This window comes from Grus americana, chromosome 3 (assembly GCF_028858705.1).
Source record: "Grus americana isolate bGruAme1 chromosome 3, bGruAme1.mat, whole genome shotgun sequence".
NCBI classification, from domain to species: domain Eukaryota; kingdom Metazoa; phylum Chordata; class Aves; order Gruiformes; family Gruidae; genus Grus; species Grus americana.
In genome coordinates, this window is record NC_072854.1 from 24,933,180 (window position 1) to 24,956,970 (window position 23,791).

At 37.3% G+C, this 23,791-nt stretch overlaps 1 protein-coding gene across 1 annotated transcript in view; it reads right to left on the minus strand.

Annotated features, from left to right (window-relative positions):
• CSMD1 (CUB and Sushi multiple domains 1) overlaps positions 1-23,791 on the minus strand; it is a 1,238,533-nt gene that overhangs the window by 875,293 nt on the left and 339,449 nt on the right. The window contains exon 3 of the mRNA XM_054821261.1: positions 3,453-3,565. Coding sequence (XP_054677236.1) covers positions 3,453-3,565 — 113 coding nt within the window. The remainder of the gene's footprint in view (positions 1-3,452; positions 3,566-23,791) is intronic.

Genomic DNA, 23,791 nt, shown 5'->3' on the forward strand with positions numbered 1-23,791 from the left:
GTCATTGCTGCACAGGAAGTAAGGTCATGAATCAAAAATATACTCAGTAAAACACATAGATCAGAATCTTAGCCCAAAGAATGGGATGTAGTGTTCTCTTTCTGCTAGGGTTACCAGTGTGTGTGTAGCTTCAGAGGCTGTTTAGTAGGTCTTGGAGCAGTTCATATGTTTTTCTTTCCTGGTTCAGCACCCTACCCTCATTCACCAGGGAGTTAAGTTAAAAAGAGCACCCTGTAGACAGTAGTGGTGAGACATCCCAACAGCATCCTCTCTGCTCTGCACAGCAGAAGCTCAGCACAGCAGAGAATCTAGCCCAGTATTAAGTCTTTTGAGAGATGAGTCATTGTTGTTAAAACACTACCTTTTTCCCCCACATGATCACATTTAAAACACTGACTTTCAATAGCAGAGCTAACTTTGAAGACACTTATCAATCAATTTATTTTTAATTGTATGAAGGTAACAATCTTAATTAGACAATGTTTTCCTATTCAGAAGAAAGGGTGGCCTGTCACAAAAGTTTTTTTAAAAAAACCAAAACACACAACAACAAAACATCACACTAGTTTTCCAGCTGCTTAGAATATGGAAAGTTTGTAAGTTATTTCCTTCATTAGTCCTAATATTTGAATTTTTCAGACCTACCTTCATCTGCTACTGTGAGACAAGTGGTACAGTTCTAGAACTATTTCTTTGCATGCCTTTGCAAAATGAAACAAAATTTTATTTTTCCTGCTCCCAGTCTTTTGGAATTCCTAAATTTTTGAATGTTGTGGACTTTACTTATATGCAAAAATTTCTGTTACAGAATCACTCCCTCAGGTACCATTAAAAACCCTCAGAATTTTTTTTTTATATATATATATACTGTCAGCTGGCAAGGACACACAGTTAAAACTTCTCTTCAATTAAGATGTTTAAAACAGCATTTCTCAAAAAATAGTGCATTACAACCCCATAGTGTCCCAAACTCTTAAATGGCAACAGTCAGTAGCACTTAATCCTCCCTATAATTCCGACTGAACAATAATTCACTTACTCCAGAGAAGAATGAAAGAACTGGCTAAAACCAAGGATAACTAGATATTTTCAGTAAAAAGCAAATTAGCTTAGGGATAGGTAACCAGCAGAGTGATTATAAAGACTTCCAGCGACTGGTAACATGCGGCCTGTATTCCACTGTCCCAGATCACCTGTCTACTCACAAAATTACATACGGCATAGGAGCCAGAAGTGGTCACTATTTAAAAAAAGTGGTTTAGGGAACCATTACAGGAGTTCTTAAACTATGGGGTTTCAGTAACTCAATTGGGCATTGCAGCTGAAATCACCCCAAGCCTTCACCAGAAACACCTAACCCTTCACTATTAAAAATCCTTCCCAAACCATCAGTCCCCACTGCCTGTCTGCACACCTTGAGACGCTGTCACTTGAGTGACATTCACCATTTCTTCCAGAGTTGGATGTCATATTTTGAAGCCAATTTAAAGCTCATGGACAATTCCAGGTTTAAAGCACTAAATCTGAAAGGGGGCAGTGTTGTTTAACCAGAGTGGTGCTATCTGTCAATGTTAATTACAGCTCTTCCTGCGGGGGTTTTTTACAAGAAAGTAGGCCAGCAGGAAGTGTCATTATATTACAGCCTGTGGCTCAGTGCATGTGTTCCTAAGTTGACAGTCAAGAGACGTCCTTTAGCATTCTTCACTGTCTTTTTCCATATGAAAAACAAACCGCTCAGATTGCATAAAAGAATGCAATATGCTGTCATATGCATCTGCAAGAACAGAAAGGTAAGGCATGCAGAAAGCAACTTCCTACTGAGGTAACAAAAACAGTTCCTGGTGTGTTTGTGGTATCTGATACTCCTTTTCAACTTACCTAATAAAACTTATTAAAACTATTAAAATGAAACTTTCCTAGGCTTTCCTCACAGCCCTCATCTCAGTTAAGAAAAAACCCAAAAAACCCAGACAGACTGATCACTGAATTTACCAGGTGATAAGGCTCTGGTGGACAAAGAAAGGAAGGAATAGCTACCAAGGAAAGACATTCTGCTGAGCTACCCATCCCGATCAAAAAAAGCCCAAACCAAAAAAGTTTGGGTTACTCATGACACCTCCATCTTTTCACACCTAGGTAATCCACTCAGTGAGGATACTGATTTCAAAAGATACTGAAGAAACACTGTAATTTCAAAACATTAATCAAATATGAAACAAAGATATGCATCAATACAGAGCAGAGTTAGGTATTGTCAAGAAGTTTCAAGGGACTTAAACTTTCATTATGTTTCTCCTAGAACTGTTCATCAAGCATTTGAAGACAACATCAGTCACCAATTTAGAGATCATAAGTAATGGATTTACACACTTGGAAATGTTAGTCCTAGGGAATAGCTACAATCAAGCCATACTACTTTCTAGATTAAAAGTTCCTACATCAACCTCATTGATAAGTGATAGAATTAAAAGCAAAATATTTTTAACTCTGTACACAGCTTTTCCAGAATAAACACTTTCAAAGGTTTATACCTATGAAACCATTGAAAAAAAAAAATGGCTTTGCATTTGAGAAGTAATCTGAAATAGAGCTTTCTGCAACTTCCAGTACTGAGCCCTGCATTTTCCATGAAGTATTAAAAAACAACCAAAAAACAAAAAACCCCACACATTCAATTTGAAATCAATCCTACAGAAATTACACTCAAAACACCCTCATTATCCAACAATGCTAAGCAACTGACTTAATACCACTCTTAATTTTCCCAAAGATTGCAGATGTTACAAAGCTTTTTGTACAAGTCAAAGCATTAAGGAAATAGCATCAGTCCAGTTTTATGAGAACACGAAGTGTTTCACTTTTATGAAAACATGGAATGCTTGGCCTTATTTTTTTTTCCCAGAACTGTGCAGTCGTCATTGTAGTCTAATATCTTCCACAGAAGAAGGTTTCTACTACATTGTTTTTCTGGTTTTGTTTTTAAATTTATAGATACATATATTTTTGTTGTTTTCGTTGTTTTAATTTTCCACAACGAGAAGAGTAGCGATTGATTTTCAAGACCAGTTAGTATCCACATCTCCTCTCATTTTTGTCATTATACCCCTTAAGTGAGGCATTGCCTAAAGAAGTTGTCAAAAGAAATCATTTAAGAAATAATAACAAAACCATTAAAATATAAGCATTTCTGGATCCAGCTTTGGAAGCCTTAAAAATTCCAGCAGAAATTAAAGTTTTAGTTTAAAATTAAATTTAAAAATCAAGACTATGGCCATGAGGCAGTAACATTTGAGTACACTATTAAAAAAAACCCAAAGAACCCCACACAACAAACACAGTTTATGCAATATTCACTGATGAGTGAAACCCAAACAATTCAAATAAAAACATAATGTTTCAACAGGAAAAAAATACATCAAGTGGAATAAAGACCTGGTAGGAACAGTTCTTACCTTCATAGATAGCTTTGAAGCCTTGAGCACTGACAGCAAAATCTGTGGTGAAACAGAGGGTGAGGATAGATCCTGTGCTCACAATAGATGATGGAAGCTGAAATCCAGATAACCTGTGCAATAGAAAGGCACAAATCATTATAACCTCTAAAATAAAGAAAAGGAAAGCACATCAGTAGGTGTGATGAGCATCATATTTCTACATTCGAACTGCCAACACATTATGCTTTTTACCCTGATGTAGTCTCTAAACATTCACTTCAAAATTTCAAACGTGTTCTTGAGCTTTTTAACCCTCCTGTTTTAACGCATGTGTGCACTCTCCGACAGAGAATACTGAAAGAAAGACCTGTTTGTATCTATTGAAGACAAAGAATTTTTTGATAGGATTCATTTCAGGATGAAGACAGGTAAATTTAGGACACCTAGAAGTAGACACCCAGGGCTTGACTCACACAGAGATAGCTAGTGCTGTTTGAGATAGCGTGGACTATCCTGTCTGTCCTCCAGCTGCTGCTTCAGAAAAAGCATAGTTCTCATACGTTCAATGTCATATACGGTAACTAACCAGAAAACAAAAAAAAAACCCTTCCATTTTACAGCTTCAGAAAGATTACCTTACATTTCACATCTTAGCAGTCTTACCTTTACATAAAAACCAGAGTTTTTGAAAAGTCTTAATTACATTGGATACCAATATTAAGATAATTTCCCAACATAAATGTTTTGATTCATCTTGAGAAAACAGATAGAAAAAATGTTTACATCCTTTACTGAAACATCACTAAAGACAATTTGTTCGACCTGGCTGATACTAGTAAGATGCTGGTTTCTTCATGATTAGAGTAAGACATCATTACTGTCTCACAAACCCAAAGCTATACCATCAGCTTGCATCACTAGCTAATTTCTGCATTTTGCAACAGGGGTATGCGATCCACTGAGGACAAGAAAACATGCCAAAAAGCCACCTTTTGTTCAAGTTTCACCCAGAAAGAGCTTCTTGAATTCAGACATTGGAACAACTCATTTAAAAAAAAAAAAAAGCCAACATGCTACTACATACCAAAAAGGCTTTGATATATTTTTAATCTGGATGGTTAAGATAATCTGTGCCTTTAAAAAAAAAAATCTTGCCTTTGAAATGTTTTGTACAATGATGTTATAGTTCATTAAGTGGCATCTGGAACTGCAGAAGATAAATAACTGTAAACAATATACTAGTACAGCAGTATCACTGAACTAGAAGTTTTTTGCAAAATTAGGCTTAAGACCACTCTCATATATAAAAACATAAGAGGAATTCCATGCTTGAATTACACCAGGCAGGTGGTTCCTCATCTCTCTCCAATTTTGAGCTTTGGAAAACAAATAGACTCGGATGAGTCAGAGATCAAAGCAAGGAGAGCTTTAAATACAGATGAAAATTTATAGTCAAGGCCAGGTAAGTCAGTGAAAAGCTTTCTGCAATTTCTTCCTTTCTTTTTAAACAACATTGTCTCCCATGTGCTAATTAGCTGTTTGCTCTAATCTTTTCACCTTCTATGTACTTGTCAACCTATTACTCCTATTCCTTTCTACCTCATTTACTCCAATTCCAGAAATAACCAGGTTGATTTTTAACTCAATCCTCAAACTGCAGAACTACCACGAGGCTCGCCACATCTTATGTTCAGGCTTTTGCATGTTCTCTCACCTTCAACAGATGTTGCAGTTTTTAGGGAAATGTGCCTCTTGCTCTATTTAATAAATTAGAGTTATTATCACTACTGCCCTACATCTGGAGTGTACTGTATGACAGTTCATTATTAATTCAGGATATATATTTTCTGATCTTACTGATGTGTCTCTTCCTTTTTGAGAAGGGATTCAAAGAGTTCTGGTTTTAAGGAGTTGGTTTCGTGGGGTTTTTTTGTTGTTGTTGGGGGTTTTTTGTTTTGTTTTTAACAACACTACAATATTTCCTGGATCTAACATTTTTTGTTGAAATATAGGAAGCTAGCATGCATTGTAGGAGAAAGAAGGAAAAATCAAGTTGAGACACACAGAAAGATAGAAGCAACTAGCCTCAACACTTTACGCTACATAGAATGCCTTAAAACAATCTTTGATAAAAAGGCAAAAAAGTTATATCAATGTGGAACTATACAGCTTTAGCAACCTCATTCCTGATCAGGGCTTGCTCCATTTGGCATGAATTCAGTTCATATAAATGAACTTATTTGAGCAATGACTGGACAACCTGAGCTCTTCTTATGATTCCTAGACCTACCTGCTTTGATTCTGTTACAATAATATCACTCCTTCAATATGGATCATTTATCTGCTCAATAAATTAAATTGTTTCTATAGTATTCCCCTTGAAACACTAGAAGATCATTCTTTAGGCTAACTGGCATTGCAATTCACATTAAAGGAAGACAAATATGTTCTTTTATACCTTAAATCAGTGCACTTAAAGGTTTTACAGATACAGGAAAAGGCAAGTATGTAGTAAATATCAAGGAATTAATACATCAACTTGAAATCTATTTCTTCAAGGTATTTATATTACAGTAATCCTAAAGAAGATTATGGAAAAGTCTCAAATAGAAGAATTTTGTATTTCAGTTGTTCAACAGACTACCTTGGTGGCTCTGCAATAGCCTTGTTGCCTGAAATGCTTCTGAAAGCATCTTTTCATAGTATTCTAGTAAATTCAGTGAGATCAAATGCCATGAAATAGAGTGCAAACAAAAACTAGACAGCAGATGAAAATACAGGGTTATTCTTCAGACATTTCCAGAATTAAAACACTCCTAACCTACCAAGTCATTCCCCCCACCCCCCTTACTGACATTTTTCACTAGGTAGTTATAGCTCATGAATCATAATGTGTTTTGCACATTCATTTCATCATGCAGAAAAATCACACACCTTCACATGTTGCTTTACTCTGGAAATGTATCTTGGCAATTAATGCGTAGGCCTTTACTGCAGCCAGAAAGGGAACTGTTTAGACAGACAAGTATGTGTGCTAAGAAAGCAAAATCATTTCAAGTCCCTCTGCTAATGAAACTGTCATTCGATAAACTTGCACTACTTCATACTGAGCGTATGGCAATACTTTAAGCTTAAAATATTGCTACTTACTTAACTTTTAGCAGCATTAATCTGCACAAAATGCACACACTAAAATACTTTTTAGCCACAGATGGAATATATTTGGCTTGTCTATACAGAAGAAACAGAACCTGTAATAGAAAATACAGTGGTACACCAGTACTGAGTTTAGCCTCTGTTTGAGGGGAAAAGAAACCAAAACCAAAAACCACCACACATTTCATTCTCCATTGTCATTTTATAGATCTTAATATTCAGCCATTTCTAGTGATCAGATCTATATAGATTTTCTTTTTTTTTTTTCCTCCAATAGCATAGCAATAGATGCAGCTGGCTCTGCTCAGAATTTCTCCACCCTCTGCTTGTGAGGGCACATTTTGGGACTTCCTGGTACTAAACAGTCTGGCAAGTCCTCTGGGGAGGTGTATGGCAATATGGTTAAGGGTCTGTAGCAAATTACGTACAAGAAGATGGTGAAGGAATGGATTTCTTGAGCTCTTAAAAGATTAGGATTAAAAGGTGAACCTTACTGCTGTCTTCAGCTACCTATTGGAGTGGTATAGGAAAAGCCAGGTTCTTTTTGGAAGCACAGAAAGGATTGGAAGCAACAGGCAAGGTGCAACATGAGAAATTCCAGTTTTGTATTAGAAAAAAACCACACCACCATGATGGCGGTGATATATTGGAACTGCTGCCCAGAGAGGATCTGGTATCTCTATCCTTGGAGATATTGGAAACTTGATAGTGCTGTGAACAGCATGATCTATCTTCAGACTTGGCTCCAATTTCAGAAGAAGATAAGATCAAATAACTGTAGTCTCTCCTAACCCGACTTATTCAATGCATCCATGACCCATAAGGAAAATATGGGCACGGTCCCTATCACAAGCAGCTGCTGTAAGAAAAACGAGAACATTCAGCAGTTTCTGACGAAATACAGAAGTACAATCAGATCAGCCCAAGTAGTTTTAGGTTCTTTGCATAAGTTTATTAGGGATTGAATTTTTGCTGAGTGTAGTTAAGAAATTTTAGCAAGTCCTAGCCATTCATGTAGAAACTGATAGGCCTTCAAGCAAGGCTAAAGCTGAAATGATCCTAGCAGGTGTTTTGTAGACATCCTTAAGACAAAACCAGCTTTGCTTTCCAAAACAGCTCTATCAGAAACAGCTGTCCAACATGAAGAGGCTCATATGATCAGACTGCTTTAACAAGAGTATTTCAGATTTCAGAATTGCCAAAAACCAATCAGCAGTTGCAAAGGAAAAAATAGAAACATTTTTGCCATTTTATTTGCCAGCTTATTTATTCTTACAGCTGCCTACAGTACAAAGTGATGCGTTCAGGACACCACATGTGACAAAATTTTGTCAAGGTTTAACAAATTTTCTTGGAAAATTTAGGAGCCAAAAAAAAAAAAAAAAGAGAGGGGACCCTGCACCCATAAAGACTGATTCTGTTTTCAAATCAGGCCAATGAAATCTATGAAGAGACATTATTATAAATAGAAAGAGATCAGATCCGTTAAACATTTTTAGAATTGTGCCTAACACACACACACACATATATATATGAGCTCTGCTCATACATCTGTACAGCTTATTCCCAGAAACATTCTCAGAAGTAACTAGAATCCATTTGGCTAAGACAAAACATTCTTGCCCCAAATTAACTATTGGATGTCTTACAAAAGCTATTAACCAAAAGGATCAATGTTATTAATAACAAGGCAAAGTATAAGTTTAAGTTTCAATAAATTATCCCAAAAGTAATTTTGGGCAAACTATAGATAAATGAGAAAATCTGTAGGGTTTTTTTTTTTTCTCCCTCATAACCTGTATAAGGAAAAAAACTAACATTTCTCCCATTTTACTGTAAAGTAATATAGGTCATTAACTGCCATACAAAACACCAAAGAACTGTCCACCATCACTGTCATATCTTTTTAGGTTTTACATACTGTTCTTAAAATTGTCATTTGATGTAGAGGAGATCCATAAGCTCGTTCTGTATCAAAGTCACCATACCACATGAAACATTGGCAGGTGCTACCTCAAAGATTGTGCTGATCAATCACAGATCAGAAAGTGAGGCAAGTCAAAGGGTACCCTTAAGGACTAAAGCTTTAGGCTACCTATTGTAGTTCTCCAGAAATACCTCACTGCACCACAGAAGTCAAATACTAAGTACAACACATCAGAAATGTTCAAAAGGTGGTATCTCATATTTGGCTCCACTAGAAATTATCCTAGAACTATATTGTCAATAGGAAGCAGGCAAACCCCTTCCACATTTTAGGCATCCAACATCACCAATAGTCAACAGTACGTATGCACTATTACAGACCTGAAGGAAAAGGAATCAAGATATGTCTCTGGATTCCTGGCACATTATTCATGAGTTTATCAATTTATTTATTAATGCCTTTGTGGAGTGGTGACCTTAGCCAGCTGCCAGACCCCCAGCCAGCCACTTTCTCACTGATCCTCTTCAACAGGAGGGAGCGGAAATAAGATGGAAATGCTCCTGGGTTGAGATAAAGACAGGGAGCTTACTTACCAATTATCATTGGTAAGTAATTATGGGCAAAACAGACTTGACTTGGAGAAAACTAGTTTAATTTGTTGCCAATTAAAGTATGTTTGGCTAGTGAGAAACAAAACCAAAATTAAATCAAAACCCTTCCCCCACTCCCTCCCAAGGTCAACTTCATTCCTTCATCCCCAATTCATCTACCTCTCCCCTCAGGTGGTGCAGGGGAATGGGAAATGGGGGCTGAGGTCAGTCCATAACAGCTCCTCCTTCCTCCTCACACTTTTACTTGGCTCTGGCATGGGCTCTTGACAGGCTGTGGATCCTTTGGGAAACATCCACCTGCTCCACCACGGTCTCTTCCACTGGCTGCAGGGGAATCTCTGCTCCACAGCCTGCAGCACCTCCTCCCCCTCCTCATTCTCTCACCTTGGTGCTCCAAGGGCTGTTTCACTTTTTGTTCTCCTTCACTCCTCACTTTTGTGCAGCATTTTTTGCCCTTTCTTAAATATATTTCCCCTGAGGTGCCCCAGCCTTGGCTGCGAGGCTCAAATGTGCCCTGCAGTGGGTGGGTCAAAGCCAGCTGGAACTGGCTGCGTCCGGCACAGGGCAGCCCCAGCCTCTCCTCACAGCAGTCGCCCTGCAGGCCCCAGGTACCTACATCCAGCCTTGGTGATATGAGCAGACAGCACTACAAAAGAATCACCTGTTCAACTGCACCTCAATATTAGGTATTAAAAAGTCAAATCATTAATATGTTATCTTAGTAATCTGACTCAGTTTAAACTACCTAAACATATCTGGACCGAAGCTACTGCAACAATTTACAAGAAAGTGGTAAGTCCAGTTATTCCACAGAAAATAGCAGCAATGCTATGAGAACAAACACGATTACAGGATACATATCCGTAATGTGAACTTTTTATGAAGCCACATAAGCTCTGAAGTTTCCTTCTACAAATAAAGAGGAAACTGAGAGGTGCTATTTTAAAACTCTACCAGGTGCAAAAGAAAAAATTAACACTCTCATCTTCCTGGTTTTGAATCCAAGAGACTGAATAGGTGTCTCTCTAACTACAGGCAAAAGTTATAATAGGCCAACCTTCCAAGCAGTTGGTACCAGCCGACTAGGAGTATCTCAGAACAACACAGCTAAGAACTAAGCAGTCTTAGTTGTGTATGAGCATGTACAGTACTTGAGTCATGTAATTTAAGTCCTCTCCATGCACAGCATTTTAGCATTGAGTTCAGGGTTGGAATTTGACAGCAGACAAGATGACAGCTGGTCAGAAAAACCTTTTATTTAATTTTTTTTCTTTTTCCTAAAGACCAATTATTTAAAGATAAAGCTTCTGTCAAATGTTTTAAAAAGCCTAACAGAGGAGTTGTGAGAGTTTTGTTCAGTTTCTCTTATAAATTTTAGTTCAAACCAGAGATTGATAATTCAGAACAGTCCAATAAGTATTTATTTGGATAATTAGAAAATATGCACAGAAAGGCAGCCTTAAGACTCAAATATTTCCATAGGATTGATTTCTAGCTTATGACTGATTGGGTATTTTCCCCCTTCCCTTATTCCCTGAAATAAGACTTATTTCAGAGATAAAATTGCATCGCACATAGTAAAGATATACTTCTAAAGATTAATAAGTTTTAAGGTGAAATTTCACACACCAGAATAAGAATACATGATGTTATATAACTATTCTTAAGCAAGTTTTTAGTCATGCAAACAGTAGCCACCAATAAGGTAGAATCACAAAGAAACGCATGTAAAGTGATTTTTGCAGTATTACTTCCCAAATCTTGGAGAATTTTCATCCCCACTGCCATAAGCTGCTGTTCCGGAGCAAAGTTCACTCTTGCAAATGCCAGAGATAATAAAAAAGTTTAAAAAAAAAAAAAGTCCCAAAGAAAGCTGGCTGCAGCCACTGCTATGAGTCATGCTCTCACAAGCTTATCTGCTTCATTATACAACCTGCAGGAGCCAGAAGAGCACACTGTTAAAACTTATATAGGGATTTCCCCTGTTTTGTTCATCATTATTAGATGCCATCCCTGGGGGCCAACTCGCTATGAGCAATGAGTTAGCCACAGGTTAAGACACCTAACGGTACATAAAGCCAGGAGACCAGAGTAGCTGTTCAGCAAACCAGACTGTTACCTTCCACATGTGAAACCACAGAAGGCTTATCTTAATAATTTATATCCATTCTGTTGCCAAGAGGAAGTGAAGATTTAAAACCTGACTCAGATACCATCTCATACATAAAGGAATGAGGAGCTACTATAAGATTAGTACAAGATCTACAATTTAGAACTGATTTTCTATCACAGAAGATAAGTTAAATATATATATATTTAATCCTGCTACCCCCAGCCTCAACTTTTTTCTTTTTTAAATCACAGAAAAAAGGAAGACATATAGAACAAATTGTTCATGGTCAAGTTTTTCATTCAGAGACTCTAATTTGGTGACTTTTCTCAAGCTTAAGGTAACACTGACTATTCTCTTAAAAAACTACAAGAAACACTACAACAGGCAGAGCCCCAGCTCAGAGAGCACACCCATTCCCCTGCACAAGAATTACCCTTTGCTTCCTCACCTCTCCAGCATAAAGAAAATGGACAGCAATACCTCCTCACATTGATGAACATTATTCACTTTTTTTTTTTTCCCCTGAGGAAAGAAAAGTGAATTAAACCCCCTTAGTTCTCACATTTCTTACTCCAGCAGTGCCAAGTACTGCTTTCCCCAGGTTCAGACTCCTCCATCTTCAGCTTCTCTCAAGTCCCACAACAACCCAACACAGCTCTTCCAGTCCCTACTTCCTGCTTTCCCTAGAAAACTAATTTCAGAGCCCTCTCATTAGATCCCCACAAGACATCTCCACCAGCTGCCTCCCATAGCTCACTACAGCCCAAGAAACTCCTGTGAAGCCCCAGCTGCTGCCCCATTCCTTGTTTGCTTAATTACTTTCAGGTGCTCCTCAGTCCTGCTAACTAGAGGCAGTTAAGATGTGTCTGTCTCATTAGAGGGGCACTGCTACTAGCAGTATACAAAAGCTCTTATTTCTCCTGCAGTTTAAGATTTATAATCTCAAATTAATGATCAGTTCTTAATAGGCAAGAAATACATTTTTTAATTCAAGCCTTTCTCACAGCTAAGTACATGTACATTTTTTTCATGGCATAGTCATGTGAAAGCTTCCTGATGTTTCCTGTAACTTTAGATTAACTAGGAATTACTTGTAGGCATTTGAAAATTAGTATTTTACTAGTAAGGGAAGGATAGAAGCAATCAAAGCAAAAAGTTCCCTCAGTGAAGTCCATAAAGCCCCTTGTAAACAAAACTCACTGCATTCAGTCACTAAGCAAAAAGAAGCTGCAAGCTTAGTGATTTTGACATATTTAGCCTTCAGAAAAAACAGCTAGTTTCTCTAGCTGCCACCAAACAGCCACTGTAGCAAGACTCACATCTGCTGCAGGAAACCCCAATGCTGCAAAGTGGTGGCTTGCAACTGTAGTTACCAGGCATCAGTAAGGGTGTAGGAAAACATCAGACAAGTTGGCCAATGCCGAACCAGCATGTAGCTGTGACGGGGACCGAAGCGGAGGCAGGTCCCAAGAAAGCGGTGGGGCTGGGGGCTTCCCAAGGGGCTGCAGCTGCTCGCAAAGGCCTGGCAGACAGCGAGCTCCGGCGGCTCCAGCATGGTGGGATCGCATGGCAGATCTGAGAGAGGGCAACTCCCAGAGCACTCACCACCAGTAGATGGGTCTGGTGGGGTTTGTTACTCATGCTGGCAAGAAAAGGGCTTGTATAACAGGAAATCACAGTACTTCCCCACAGATCCAGGCTCCAACGTAGTGCAAGCTACAGAAATAAAAAGCTACTTTATGTCTGAAATGCGTGGCAGTCACTAAGACTGGTGGCTGCCAACTAAATGAACCAGAAGGCCACAGCACTGTGCTATGGCTACGCAGAAGTGCCTTCTTTTCCTGGCAGACCTTATCATTATATCATGTGTTTTATTACGATTTCTACCCATTGTACGCAAAATGCAGCCACAGAAATGGTCTCATATGCCTCTGTGCTAAATGACATTGAAAGAAAGCATCAACTAATATTTGATAAAACTGGACAATAATAAAATAGTACTACAAAGAACACCAAAAATAAAGTAGTACAATAAACCATTATTGCCAGGGGATAAAAACAGTGTTTTACCTGTAAGAAAAAGAAGTTATGTCAGTTACTATAAAGCTAATGACTCGTTGTGCTTGAGAAAAAACAGCTGAAACTTTAAGATCATATATTGCAGGTTAACAATTATATGAGCAGACCACATTTCTGCCTTCTACTGTACAGATATTTAGACCAAAGACACAGGTGTACTGGTATGAAGCCAGATGGACTCAGTAGAAGTAAAATTACACAGGTGTAAATTAAGATGTGATTTGATTCAATTAATAATTATATTCAAAAGAAATATTATTTTTAGAAAATTATGCAAACAGGTTTCATAGGCTTAGTTATTTCTTCAGGCCTGTTACCTATATCCCTGTACCTGTTAGCTCACTAATAACAGTATGATGAGTTTAATAATAAAAAATACAGTAATAAGACCATTGTTAGTAAAAGATTATAGGTGAGATTTAACATATTTAAATTTTTAAAAAATCAGGAATTGTCAGCAAAACTGAGATCTCTCAGTGATTTTGCCACGTGTACCTTGTCAAACAGTTTAAGACATAGTCTTAGAAAACTTTTGCATTAGTTTAAGCTTTATTATGTGAGTTTCATCTGTTTACACTCACATATGGATGTGACATCACATACAATCATCTTATCGGTAGGTATGTTGCATGGACCTGTTGGATTGAGTCCCGAGGAGGGCCATGAAGATGATCAGAGGGCTGGAGCACCTCTCTTATGAAGTCAGGCTGAGAGAGTTGGGATTGTTCAGCCTGGAGAAGAGAAGGCTCCGGGGAGACCTAATTGCAGCCTTCCAGTACCTAAAGGGGGGCTACAAGAAATCTGGAGAGGGACTGTTTATCAGGGAGTGTAGTGACAGGACAAGGGGTAATGGCTTTAAACTGAAAGAGGGTCGATTTAGATTAGCTATTAGGAAGAAATTCTTCACTGTAATAGTGGTGAGGCCCTGGAACAGGTTGCCCAGAGAGGTTGTGGATGCCCCCTCCCTGGAAGTGTTCAAGGCCAGGTTGGATGGGGCTTTGGGCAGCCTGGTGTAGTGGAGGGTGCCCCTGCCCATGGCAGGGGAGTTGGAACTAGATGATCTCTGAGGTCCCTTCCAACCCAAACCATTCTATGATTCTATGACTCTATGATTCTGCGATTCTATGATTAATCCACAACAGTGTGTATCTGTCATTTTACATAACTTCAGTGGTGAAGCTCGCTTGCATTTCCTGCCATAAGACTTTAGAGAGAGATCTACATCAGATTGGGAACAACATTACAGCAATGAACAGTTGATTCAACTTCAGAATAAATGAGGATGAATTTTATTTGAAACTTTGTTTTATGAATCTTTTATAAATCATCCATAATGCTGTAGATGATATTCATGCTCCCACTTGTGAGTTTTTTGGAAATGAAAAATGTACAGAACTCTTAATCTGAAAAGAAAAAACGAAAACAAACCAAAATACCCAAAACCTCAAAACCCTATCATAGGAACACAAATGGTATTTTATACCTCTACTAAATGGAATTTAGAGAGGAAAAAGTCTGTGAAGAGGACTCTTTTTCTCTTCACAGGCCAGCCACTAATAACTGAAAAATCACCCACATTTCCACCTCCCTAGGTTTTACAGGCTCACCTTTTATTACAGTATCAGAGTACCTCCACAAAAACCAGTGAAATGAAGCCAGTGTAAATGGAAATGGAATGATAACAAGTGGCTTAGAAGCCCTGCAACACACAAAAATTGCCTGAGGGGAGAAATAAATCAATTTCTGAAGCTTTCTTTTAACGTTTTTACAAATTGGATTACAGTAGTATTGCCAGCTGAAAAAAAACTACTCTAGCCTTTTTGGTGGCACCACTTTAAGCAAAGGCCTCGAGGCAAAAGAAAATATGCTAGCAAATATTTGAATAGATCGGATTTTAGTACAAACAGCATGTTTGTCCTTTGCAGCAATAGGGAGGTATCTTAAAAATATGATACTGTCCAAAGATGTGTCTTCAACAAACAGTTTATATAGTGCACAATGTTCCTTCTGTAAGGAAGACTAAAGATTTCTGCCTAGAACTTCATTCTGTGAGTGTTTGAAGCTTCAAATGTGGCCTATGGTATGCAGAAAAATTTTGAATACTTACATGGCTTTGTGGATTTCCAATATCTGTTTTGCACAGGCTAGTGTCTGGCTTTTTTATATAGCTCAATTCAAAATACATACTAACATACTAATAATTGCAGTCATTCCCAATAGTGATCTGGGATCTGACTGTTCTTCATATTTTTTATTGGGAGATATACCCTTTTGGATTAATGAAATAAAATAGGTCAGCTAATTAAAGATTTACATGTTTCTAAAGAGTAAAATATTCTTATAAATATTTCTAAAGAGTAAAATATGCTTATAAATATCTAAAGGGTGGGTATCAAGAGAATGGCACCAGATTCTTTTCAGTGGTGACCAGTGACAGGACAAGGGGCAATGGGCACAAACTGGAACACAGAAAGTTCTGCCTGAATATGAGGAAAAACTTCTTCACTCTGAGGGTGACAGAGCACTGGAACAGGTTGCCCAGAGAGGTTGTGGAGTCTCCTTTTCTGGAGATATTAAAAATCTGCCTGGATGCAATCCTGTGCAACCTGCTCTAGGTGATCTTGCTTTAGCAGGGGGTTTGGACTAGGTGATGTCCAGAGGTCTCTTCCAACTCCTGCCATTCTGTGATTTCTATTTTAGTATTTTCTAGTCATTATTTTTCATCTGCTCTTGCCAAAGTGGCTTTTTTTCCACATATTACTGAACAGATTTTTTTTAAAAAGAGAAAGTGATACAAAGTTGAAAAACAACCTAAGTTTTAAAAAACCTCACTTTTTTTTTTTCTGTCTCTCATTTTCATAAGCCAAACTTTAAAGCTGACTTTTATATAGTTTTGCAAGGTTTGAGCTTAATTTTGTTTACCTAAATTTATGTTCTCAGTAAATCAATCAGATCCAAAATACTAGAAGTTAGATGCCTTAATTTTTAAATGTTTTATTTTCCCATTCAAAAAATAGGGATAAGATTAAAAACTAAAAAGATTATTTTGAATTCAAGTACACTGCAAATTGTAGAGAGATCCAGAATAAGGGGAATAGGATGGCTATATTTACGTACTTCAAATCAAAAGTTAAAATAGTGTACTATTGTGTCATGTTAAGCAATTCATTTTGGCAAATGAAATGAAGGGGATCTCCAGATTGTTTGGAATTTGACTGGAAGTGTTTGTTAGAGCTGTAAGACAAAAAATTCTGTACTTAAGGAAAAACAACTGATGAAGTAGTTCCAAACCCAAAAGCTTTTGAGGCAATCGAATAAGACCTTTCCTTCACCTTCTGTGTCTTTCCAAACTGTACATTTTCAGCTTAAAGAATCTTCTCAGAGTGTTACTGTATGTTATACATATTATAAATATGCCCCTAGAATTCTTTTCACTCAATAAAATAATGTATCCTGTTTTGGAACTGAGGAAAGGATTTTCCTTTACTGTCACCTCATTATGACTTTACTTTTTTTTCCTGAATTTAATTGTTCTGACAACTCTATTTTAAAGGGGTCAGGCTTTGACAGTTTTAGACTATCTGCACAAAGCTCACTGTATTAACTTTCTGCTCCTGTGTTTTACTCCCAAGAGCTATGACATTCTTTTTTTTCTACACAAACCTTTGAAGTCTGTCTATTATTTCTACCCATCATGCTCAAAGTTTAGTACAGTATATATCACTTAGTACTTGAATACCTCCTGCAAAATTGCCATCTGGCTTGTTTGTCCTTTATAAGAAAGAAACGTACTGGGTATTTCAGTGGGTCATAAAGTTCATTTTATCTAAATTTAACTTTTAAAAAAAGTCTTTTGCAAATACCTAGTTTTGATAGTTTCAAATGGCACTTTCGAGAAGTGGCTACTGTTACTAATATGAAATAATAGCCAATTCTAAAAAAGTTTGAGAATTATGTGAATGCTTTGGGCTAACTCTACATTGTATTGTATTAAGGATCATATATTCATATTTTCCTTCATTATATCACTTCTCATCTACTTTGTACATATTTTGCAATGTTCAAAACCTTCCGGAAGGTAAGTTGTCTGTGTAGTTCCGTGCTTCAATTTAAGTATTATTCATATGTAGAGCAGGAGTAGGCTGTAAAAGGAAAGGGGGAGGCACAGCACGTACAAGAATATCTGACATAGGCAATCAAGACACAGAGATGTGGATTTTCACCAGTGGATCCATTTGCAGTAAGGATAGGTGGGAGTGAAGGGCAAAATAGTGGTCCAGTTTCTTTCTTGTCCTGTAATAAGGACCCTATACCACGGCAAAGATCCAGAATCCCTATGAAAGCTGCACACTTAGTATGTACCTATGAAAATCAGCACTGGTTGTTAGTATATGCTGAAACCCTTAATTTTGTAGCTTTGCTGATATTGTTACTCATGCTAACAACATTTAACTACAACATTTTTAATATCTTTATTTTGCCACACTAGCATTCACTAGCCGTTGTATTTCTTTGGCATAGCAGTTAATGAGAGTACATTGACTTTTATAACCAGAATTTTCTTCTTAACTCATAGAGCAAAAATGTTGAAATGTCAGCTTATTATTATTTTTGAGAATATCGTTGCCTCATATATATCCTATTGCAGTATATGGTGTAGTCTACTATATTGAATTCTCATGGTGATCTACCTCAAATTGCTAGTATGCATATAGATTTTAATGTTACCCTCAAAGTGTTCTCTTTATGGTGCCACCTTATCAATGTGCCCTCTGATCAGTAGATCTTCAACAAATTCAGAAGTAATGAAGCTGAACAACATCCTGTTAAGGTTACTAGTGATCAAATTTTACTAGCTTCAACCTGAAATATCACATACCAAAAGTTTAGATATATGTCTTAATTGAGAGATATTTCATCTTTCTTTCTGAGCATTTTCTGTGCTTATATTTTAAGTCACCTCGGTAGAGGTTTGCCCTAGGATGCATAATTTGATGCTTGAGCTCCTCCTATGAGAAAATTCTATCTTGTTCTCCTGTCCTTTAATCCTTACATATATAATATATCATTTCAGGGCTTATGATCATCATTGAGATATCTATAGTAATATCATTTTTAGTTTGGAACAAATTGTTTCTTATGGATGACTTGCCCTAACAACTGTGTTTAGGTGAGTCATATTTTGCTAGTTTAAAATGTTCTCATTTAAAGTGCTTCTTTCAAAGAAAGGATGTATGCAAAGTCTTTTTTGTTCATGCTTTTAATGTCAGTAAACTTTCCTCTTAAAATTGTATTGTAATATTTATACATTAGCCCCAAGCAATGAGTGTTGACTAGTTAGCTGAAGCAAGATGAACACTTGGCAAATTCTGCCATTAAATGTATAAGATCTCTGCAGGAAAATGATGATGCTCTGCATTATCTGTTACGCTATTGCATCTCACTTACTCCTGCAGATGGTCTTGTGAGAGCTGCCTGAAGCTGCCCTTAGTTACTCATATGTGTCCAGATGATGCAGGATCTTGAATATCTGAACATAGGTAAAAGTTTTGTTTACTTTTAACACAGTATTTGATACCACCGGTATGCTCAGACATCCATTTCTACAGGCAGCCTATAGGCTGCCCACATGCACCTACTAGAAGAGAAGGGGGCAGGCATACTGTTGTTTGATACGGAGGAAGTCAACACTGACGGAATTGCTATTGCAGAACTTTTTAGTTTCATGTTTTCCATCTTCATTCATTCAGAACCTGACTCTTACTGTCCATTTTTCTTATTGATTTGAATAGGAGTTTTAGTTAAACCCATTGCTTAGAATTTCTTTGTAATTGGGTATATTTTTACTGGCTCATATTTACATAGAATGGTTAGTAAAGCTCAGCTTTTTCTCATGAATATGCTGACTTGTTCAAATTATTGTTATTGTAATATGGAATAAGATGGCTTTGGTGAAATAGCCTCCCAAGTCTCTTGTGACTTTTTTGGCCAAAGAAGTTTTAAGAACAAACCACTGTGGAAGATTCCATGCCTGTGGAACAGTCCTGCCATGGGCTAAAATAGTGCTTCGCTATTTGCCTGACAAGATGTTAATATGGGGATTGCCTACCTCTTCAAGTAATGGGTGGTAGGGAAATGAGTAAGAGAAGTATGAAATAGCTAAAAGGCTATAACTACTATACTGCATCCAGCTCTGGGTCCCCCAACATAAGAAGGACATGGAGCTGTTGGGGTGAGTCCAGATGAAGGCCACCAAGATGATCAGAGGGCTGGAGCACCTCTCCTGTGAAGTCAGGCTGAGAGAGTTGGGTTGTTCGTCCTGGAGAAGAGAAGGCTCTGGGGAGACCTAATTGCAGCCTTCCAGTACCTAAAGGGGGGGCTGCAAGAAATCTGGAGAGGGACTGTTTACAAGGGCATGTAGTGATAGGACCAGGGGTAATGGCTTTAAACTAAAAGAGGGATATAAGGAAAGATATAAGGAAAAGAATTCTTTACTGTAATAGTGGTGAGGCACTGGAACAGATTGCCCAGAGAGGTTGTGGATGTCCCCTGGAAGTGTTCAAGGCTAGGCTGGATGGGGCTTTGGGCAACCTGGTGTAGTGGAGGGTGTCCCTCCAGGGTGTCCCTCCAGGGGGGCTGGAACTAGATGATCTCTGAGGTCCCTTCCAACCCAAACCATTCTATGATTCTATGATTCTATAAAATGGATGGCAGAACAAATACAAAAAGCAAGAGAACCACTGAGACCAAAATAATAACGGGCTTCAGGGGAGCCATCTATGCAACTAAGAAAAAAAAGCAGAAGATGCAAGTGGAGACTGTCCAAAAAAGATGAGGAAGAAAGAAGCTGTGGGAAGGAATGTCATGTTTTATGGGAAAAGAAGGTAGCTTTAGTTATTTAGCCTTAGTTAACACTAAGAGAACTGAGCTGACAGACTCTCCCACCAATTCTCAGAGATGTTATAGAGGATGTTTGTAGACACTACTGAATACTAAACTGAATGAAAAGAATCCATTTTCAATGGAAATTTTTTTATTTCTATTTTATGTTCCAGATTCTATTAAGCTACATGTAGCAAATGAAGGAGTAAACCATTCTCCAGCATTCAGCTCCTACAGTGAATCAACATCTAAACCAGCCTATTTCTCTCCAACAACTCTGAAAGAAGCTTAGACAGATTAACCTCCGTGACTAAAGTTTGCCTTTTTGACTTACCGCTCACAAAAACAACTGCCTGGACTGAGAGATGAGATGGGGGTGAGAAAGGCAACTGCGAAAACTGTGTAAGATTAATGGCAATTCTCTCTGCAAGTGAATTAGAATAAAAAGGTGAATGCCAGCCAAGAGGGAACACAAACCAACTATGAATGCTGCCTTTCTTGCCATTGCTGTTAACAAAACCATCATGGTTTAGAAGAGTAAGGTTTGCTCAGAGGTCAATTACCAATCTGAATGCAGAGTCCCTGTTTCAAACAACAAAAATGAGCCCTGAAGTTCCAAATGCAAATTCATACGAAAAGAGAAAGCAAAAGAGGAAAGGAGGGGATACTTAGTGAAGCATTGCCCTAAAAATAGGAAAAAAGAAGAAAAATATCAACTAGAAGTATCAAGAGAAATGCAAAGAAAACAGCTATTTGTTCTCTCTCATTGTACTTTTTAAAGCTCATTTCTATTTTCTTTAGATTTATGCTTCTTTATGCTTTTTTATACATTTTCTAACAAAATTAAAAAAAAATTAAAATATACCACAAACTTCTTTGGTGTGAATTTTGTATTTTCCTGGCAACCACTTTGTAGTTTCATAATTCCATACTACATTGAAAAGATTTTATTTCCCTTCTCTCTCTGGTTTTTTTTTTGTGTTTTTGTTTTTTTTTTTCTTTTCAGTTAGCCATCACTTATTTTAATGCGGGGCGGGGGGAGGGGGTGGGTGGCATGTTATCACATTTCCTTACTAGCAGACTCTAGAGCTTGCAGTCTGTCATTGTTCACCCTCTTTTCCTTACAGACTTGTATTTCATCATGACTTGAAAGAGGTAGATGGACTAAATAACCTAATGAAGTTGTTTCAGCCTTATCTGCTACCAATCTGTAGTTGCAGTTTTATTGTTAGCTGCTGGCCAAACTGAAAACCTACCTTTTATTGATTTGTTGATGGAACAGTGTTATTCAGTCCTGAATAACAGGACTATTCTATTCAGAATGAGAACACTTTCATCTTTTAATTTCCATATGTTTGGTAGTATTAAAAGCTTTCATGTTGTCTGTGTCATTTGATCTGGGATGTATGATTCAATAATGAAACTCCACCTATCAAAATAAGCCACTTTTCCTTCCACATCAGTATCTGTTCTGAAAGTGTTGCTGTTTTTGTTGCTGTTTTAACAAATACCATGTTAAAACTAAGAACAACTGGTGTTAGAATACACATTCTCATGGAACATTTATTCAATTTAGGATATCTAAAGGAATTTTCATGTGTTCTTTATGGCTACATTTATTTTTGGCTGCTCCTTCTTGACTCTTTTGTAAAAGATAGACCATGATTCCTTTCTGGATATGTGTACTTGGAAAATGTTTTTTGGGTTTTTGGTGGGGTTTTTTTTCTGTTCTGTGAAAATGCTCATATTTAAAAAAAAAAAATTTTTTTTTTTTACTTCTTGACAATAACAAGAATTGTTGGGATCTCATCTTTCTCCTGTGACTGGGGGTTTTGAGACTTTGAGGAATAATGAATCAAATTTGGACAGATTTAACTCTCCTACATCTCAGGAGGTAATTCCTGAAAAATTGCCTATTCTGATACAGGTAGTGGTAGCTGCAATAGCAGTATCTTTTTATTTTAAGAAAAAAATAATCCTGAAGTTGTAAGCTATTTCCTTTTCTACACTTTACTGAGTTAGTACAAGCTTATAAAATATTGATAAAATAGTACTTTCTCCATTGAAAAAGACCTCTCAGTGGAAGACTCCCGAGTAATTCTAACCATATCCTTTGTCTAAGAGACGAATTCAGTTATGACTGAACAGAATAATACATATAATTTTGCAAATCACAGCATATTAGATTTACATTAACTGTGTAATGATTGAGAGGTAAAGAATTTAAAGATCTACAGCAGATAATACACTGTCAAAATTTGGAAGTCAGTGGATCTGAATTCCCTAATGATTTGACTACACGAAAAGGAAGTGTCAGACAGGTGGGAAACTACTAGCAGTGTGTTCAAGTCCATGCTTTGGACTAGTCTTATCAGAAATTTTTATTAAGCTGAAGAAAATAGCAGGAGCATGATAGTGAAACAAAATTAGACAAAAATGTTGACAAGAAGGAGGAATACCTTATAAAATCCAGATATAATGATTTAAATGATGAGATAGCATTGATGGCTGGATTAAAAAAAGAAAAGATTGTAAAATAACATCTCTTCAGATAGGATGAATCATTTTTCTTTCATTGATTCTGAAGGAAGCTGGCCTGACCTCTTGCCTAATTTTACACAAAAAAAAAATTAGTTGAGAGGAATAATACTTCCAGAGGCTAATAAAAAGGAATTTGCTAAAAAAACCCCACCCAATGTCAAAAAACCCCTATGAATATTGACAAACTGAAATGAGTGATTGCAGCAAAAGTCCGTTAAGATGCTTGGGTGCAGAAGGACATGACCGATGTGAGAAAGAGAATGAGGAAATTGGAGAAAACGCGGCAAAACCTAAAACAGTGTTTTATGGCCTGGGAGGAAGGGATTAATATAGAAGATGGAGACATACTCTTCTCTGGGGTGCCCAGTGAAAGGATGAGACACAACACTCTGGAGTTGCAACAAGGAGAATTCCCCATTGAATATAAGAAATAAATTATGAGAAAATAATGGACTTTTCAGTACCGTGTTACTATTCAAATGGAATTTGCTCTTAAGAAAATAATATGGCTTACTACACAGTACTACACGGTACCATACAATGCTACCCAGTTCAGACTTTAAGCCATGGGTTGTATAGTTTGCTGCTACTGCCACGAGCTGCCAGAAACAGTTTCTTCTGCTTGAATTAGAGTGATCTTAGGGATGTTGCCTCAATTCATCCTTCCTGAACACCTCTGATAATCCTAGATTTTTTCTGAGAGGTACCAACCCCTCTATTTTAGGCTAATGATATTGGTATTCTGGAGTATTTGCATAGTAAACATATGCTTTTTGAGTAAACACTATTCTTGTAACGCTGGAAATTTAGCAGAAAAAATAGCAGCTGAAAATGCCATGCTGAATATCATATCAGTCTGACAAGTTTGGTCAAACTATTAACCTAAGCCACTACAACAGGCTGAAAAAAAAATTTCTTTGGCAGCTGCTTTGTCAAGAGGGGAATACAGGAAAGCTCGTATACTCATGCTCAGAGGAATAATTGGCTGTTACTATTTCATTCTAATATTAGTATTTTTAAAGTCTAATTACCAAGGCCTCTCACCAAG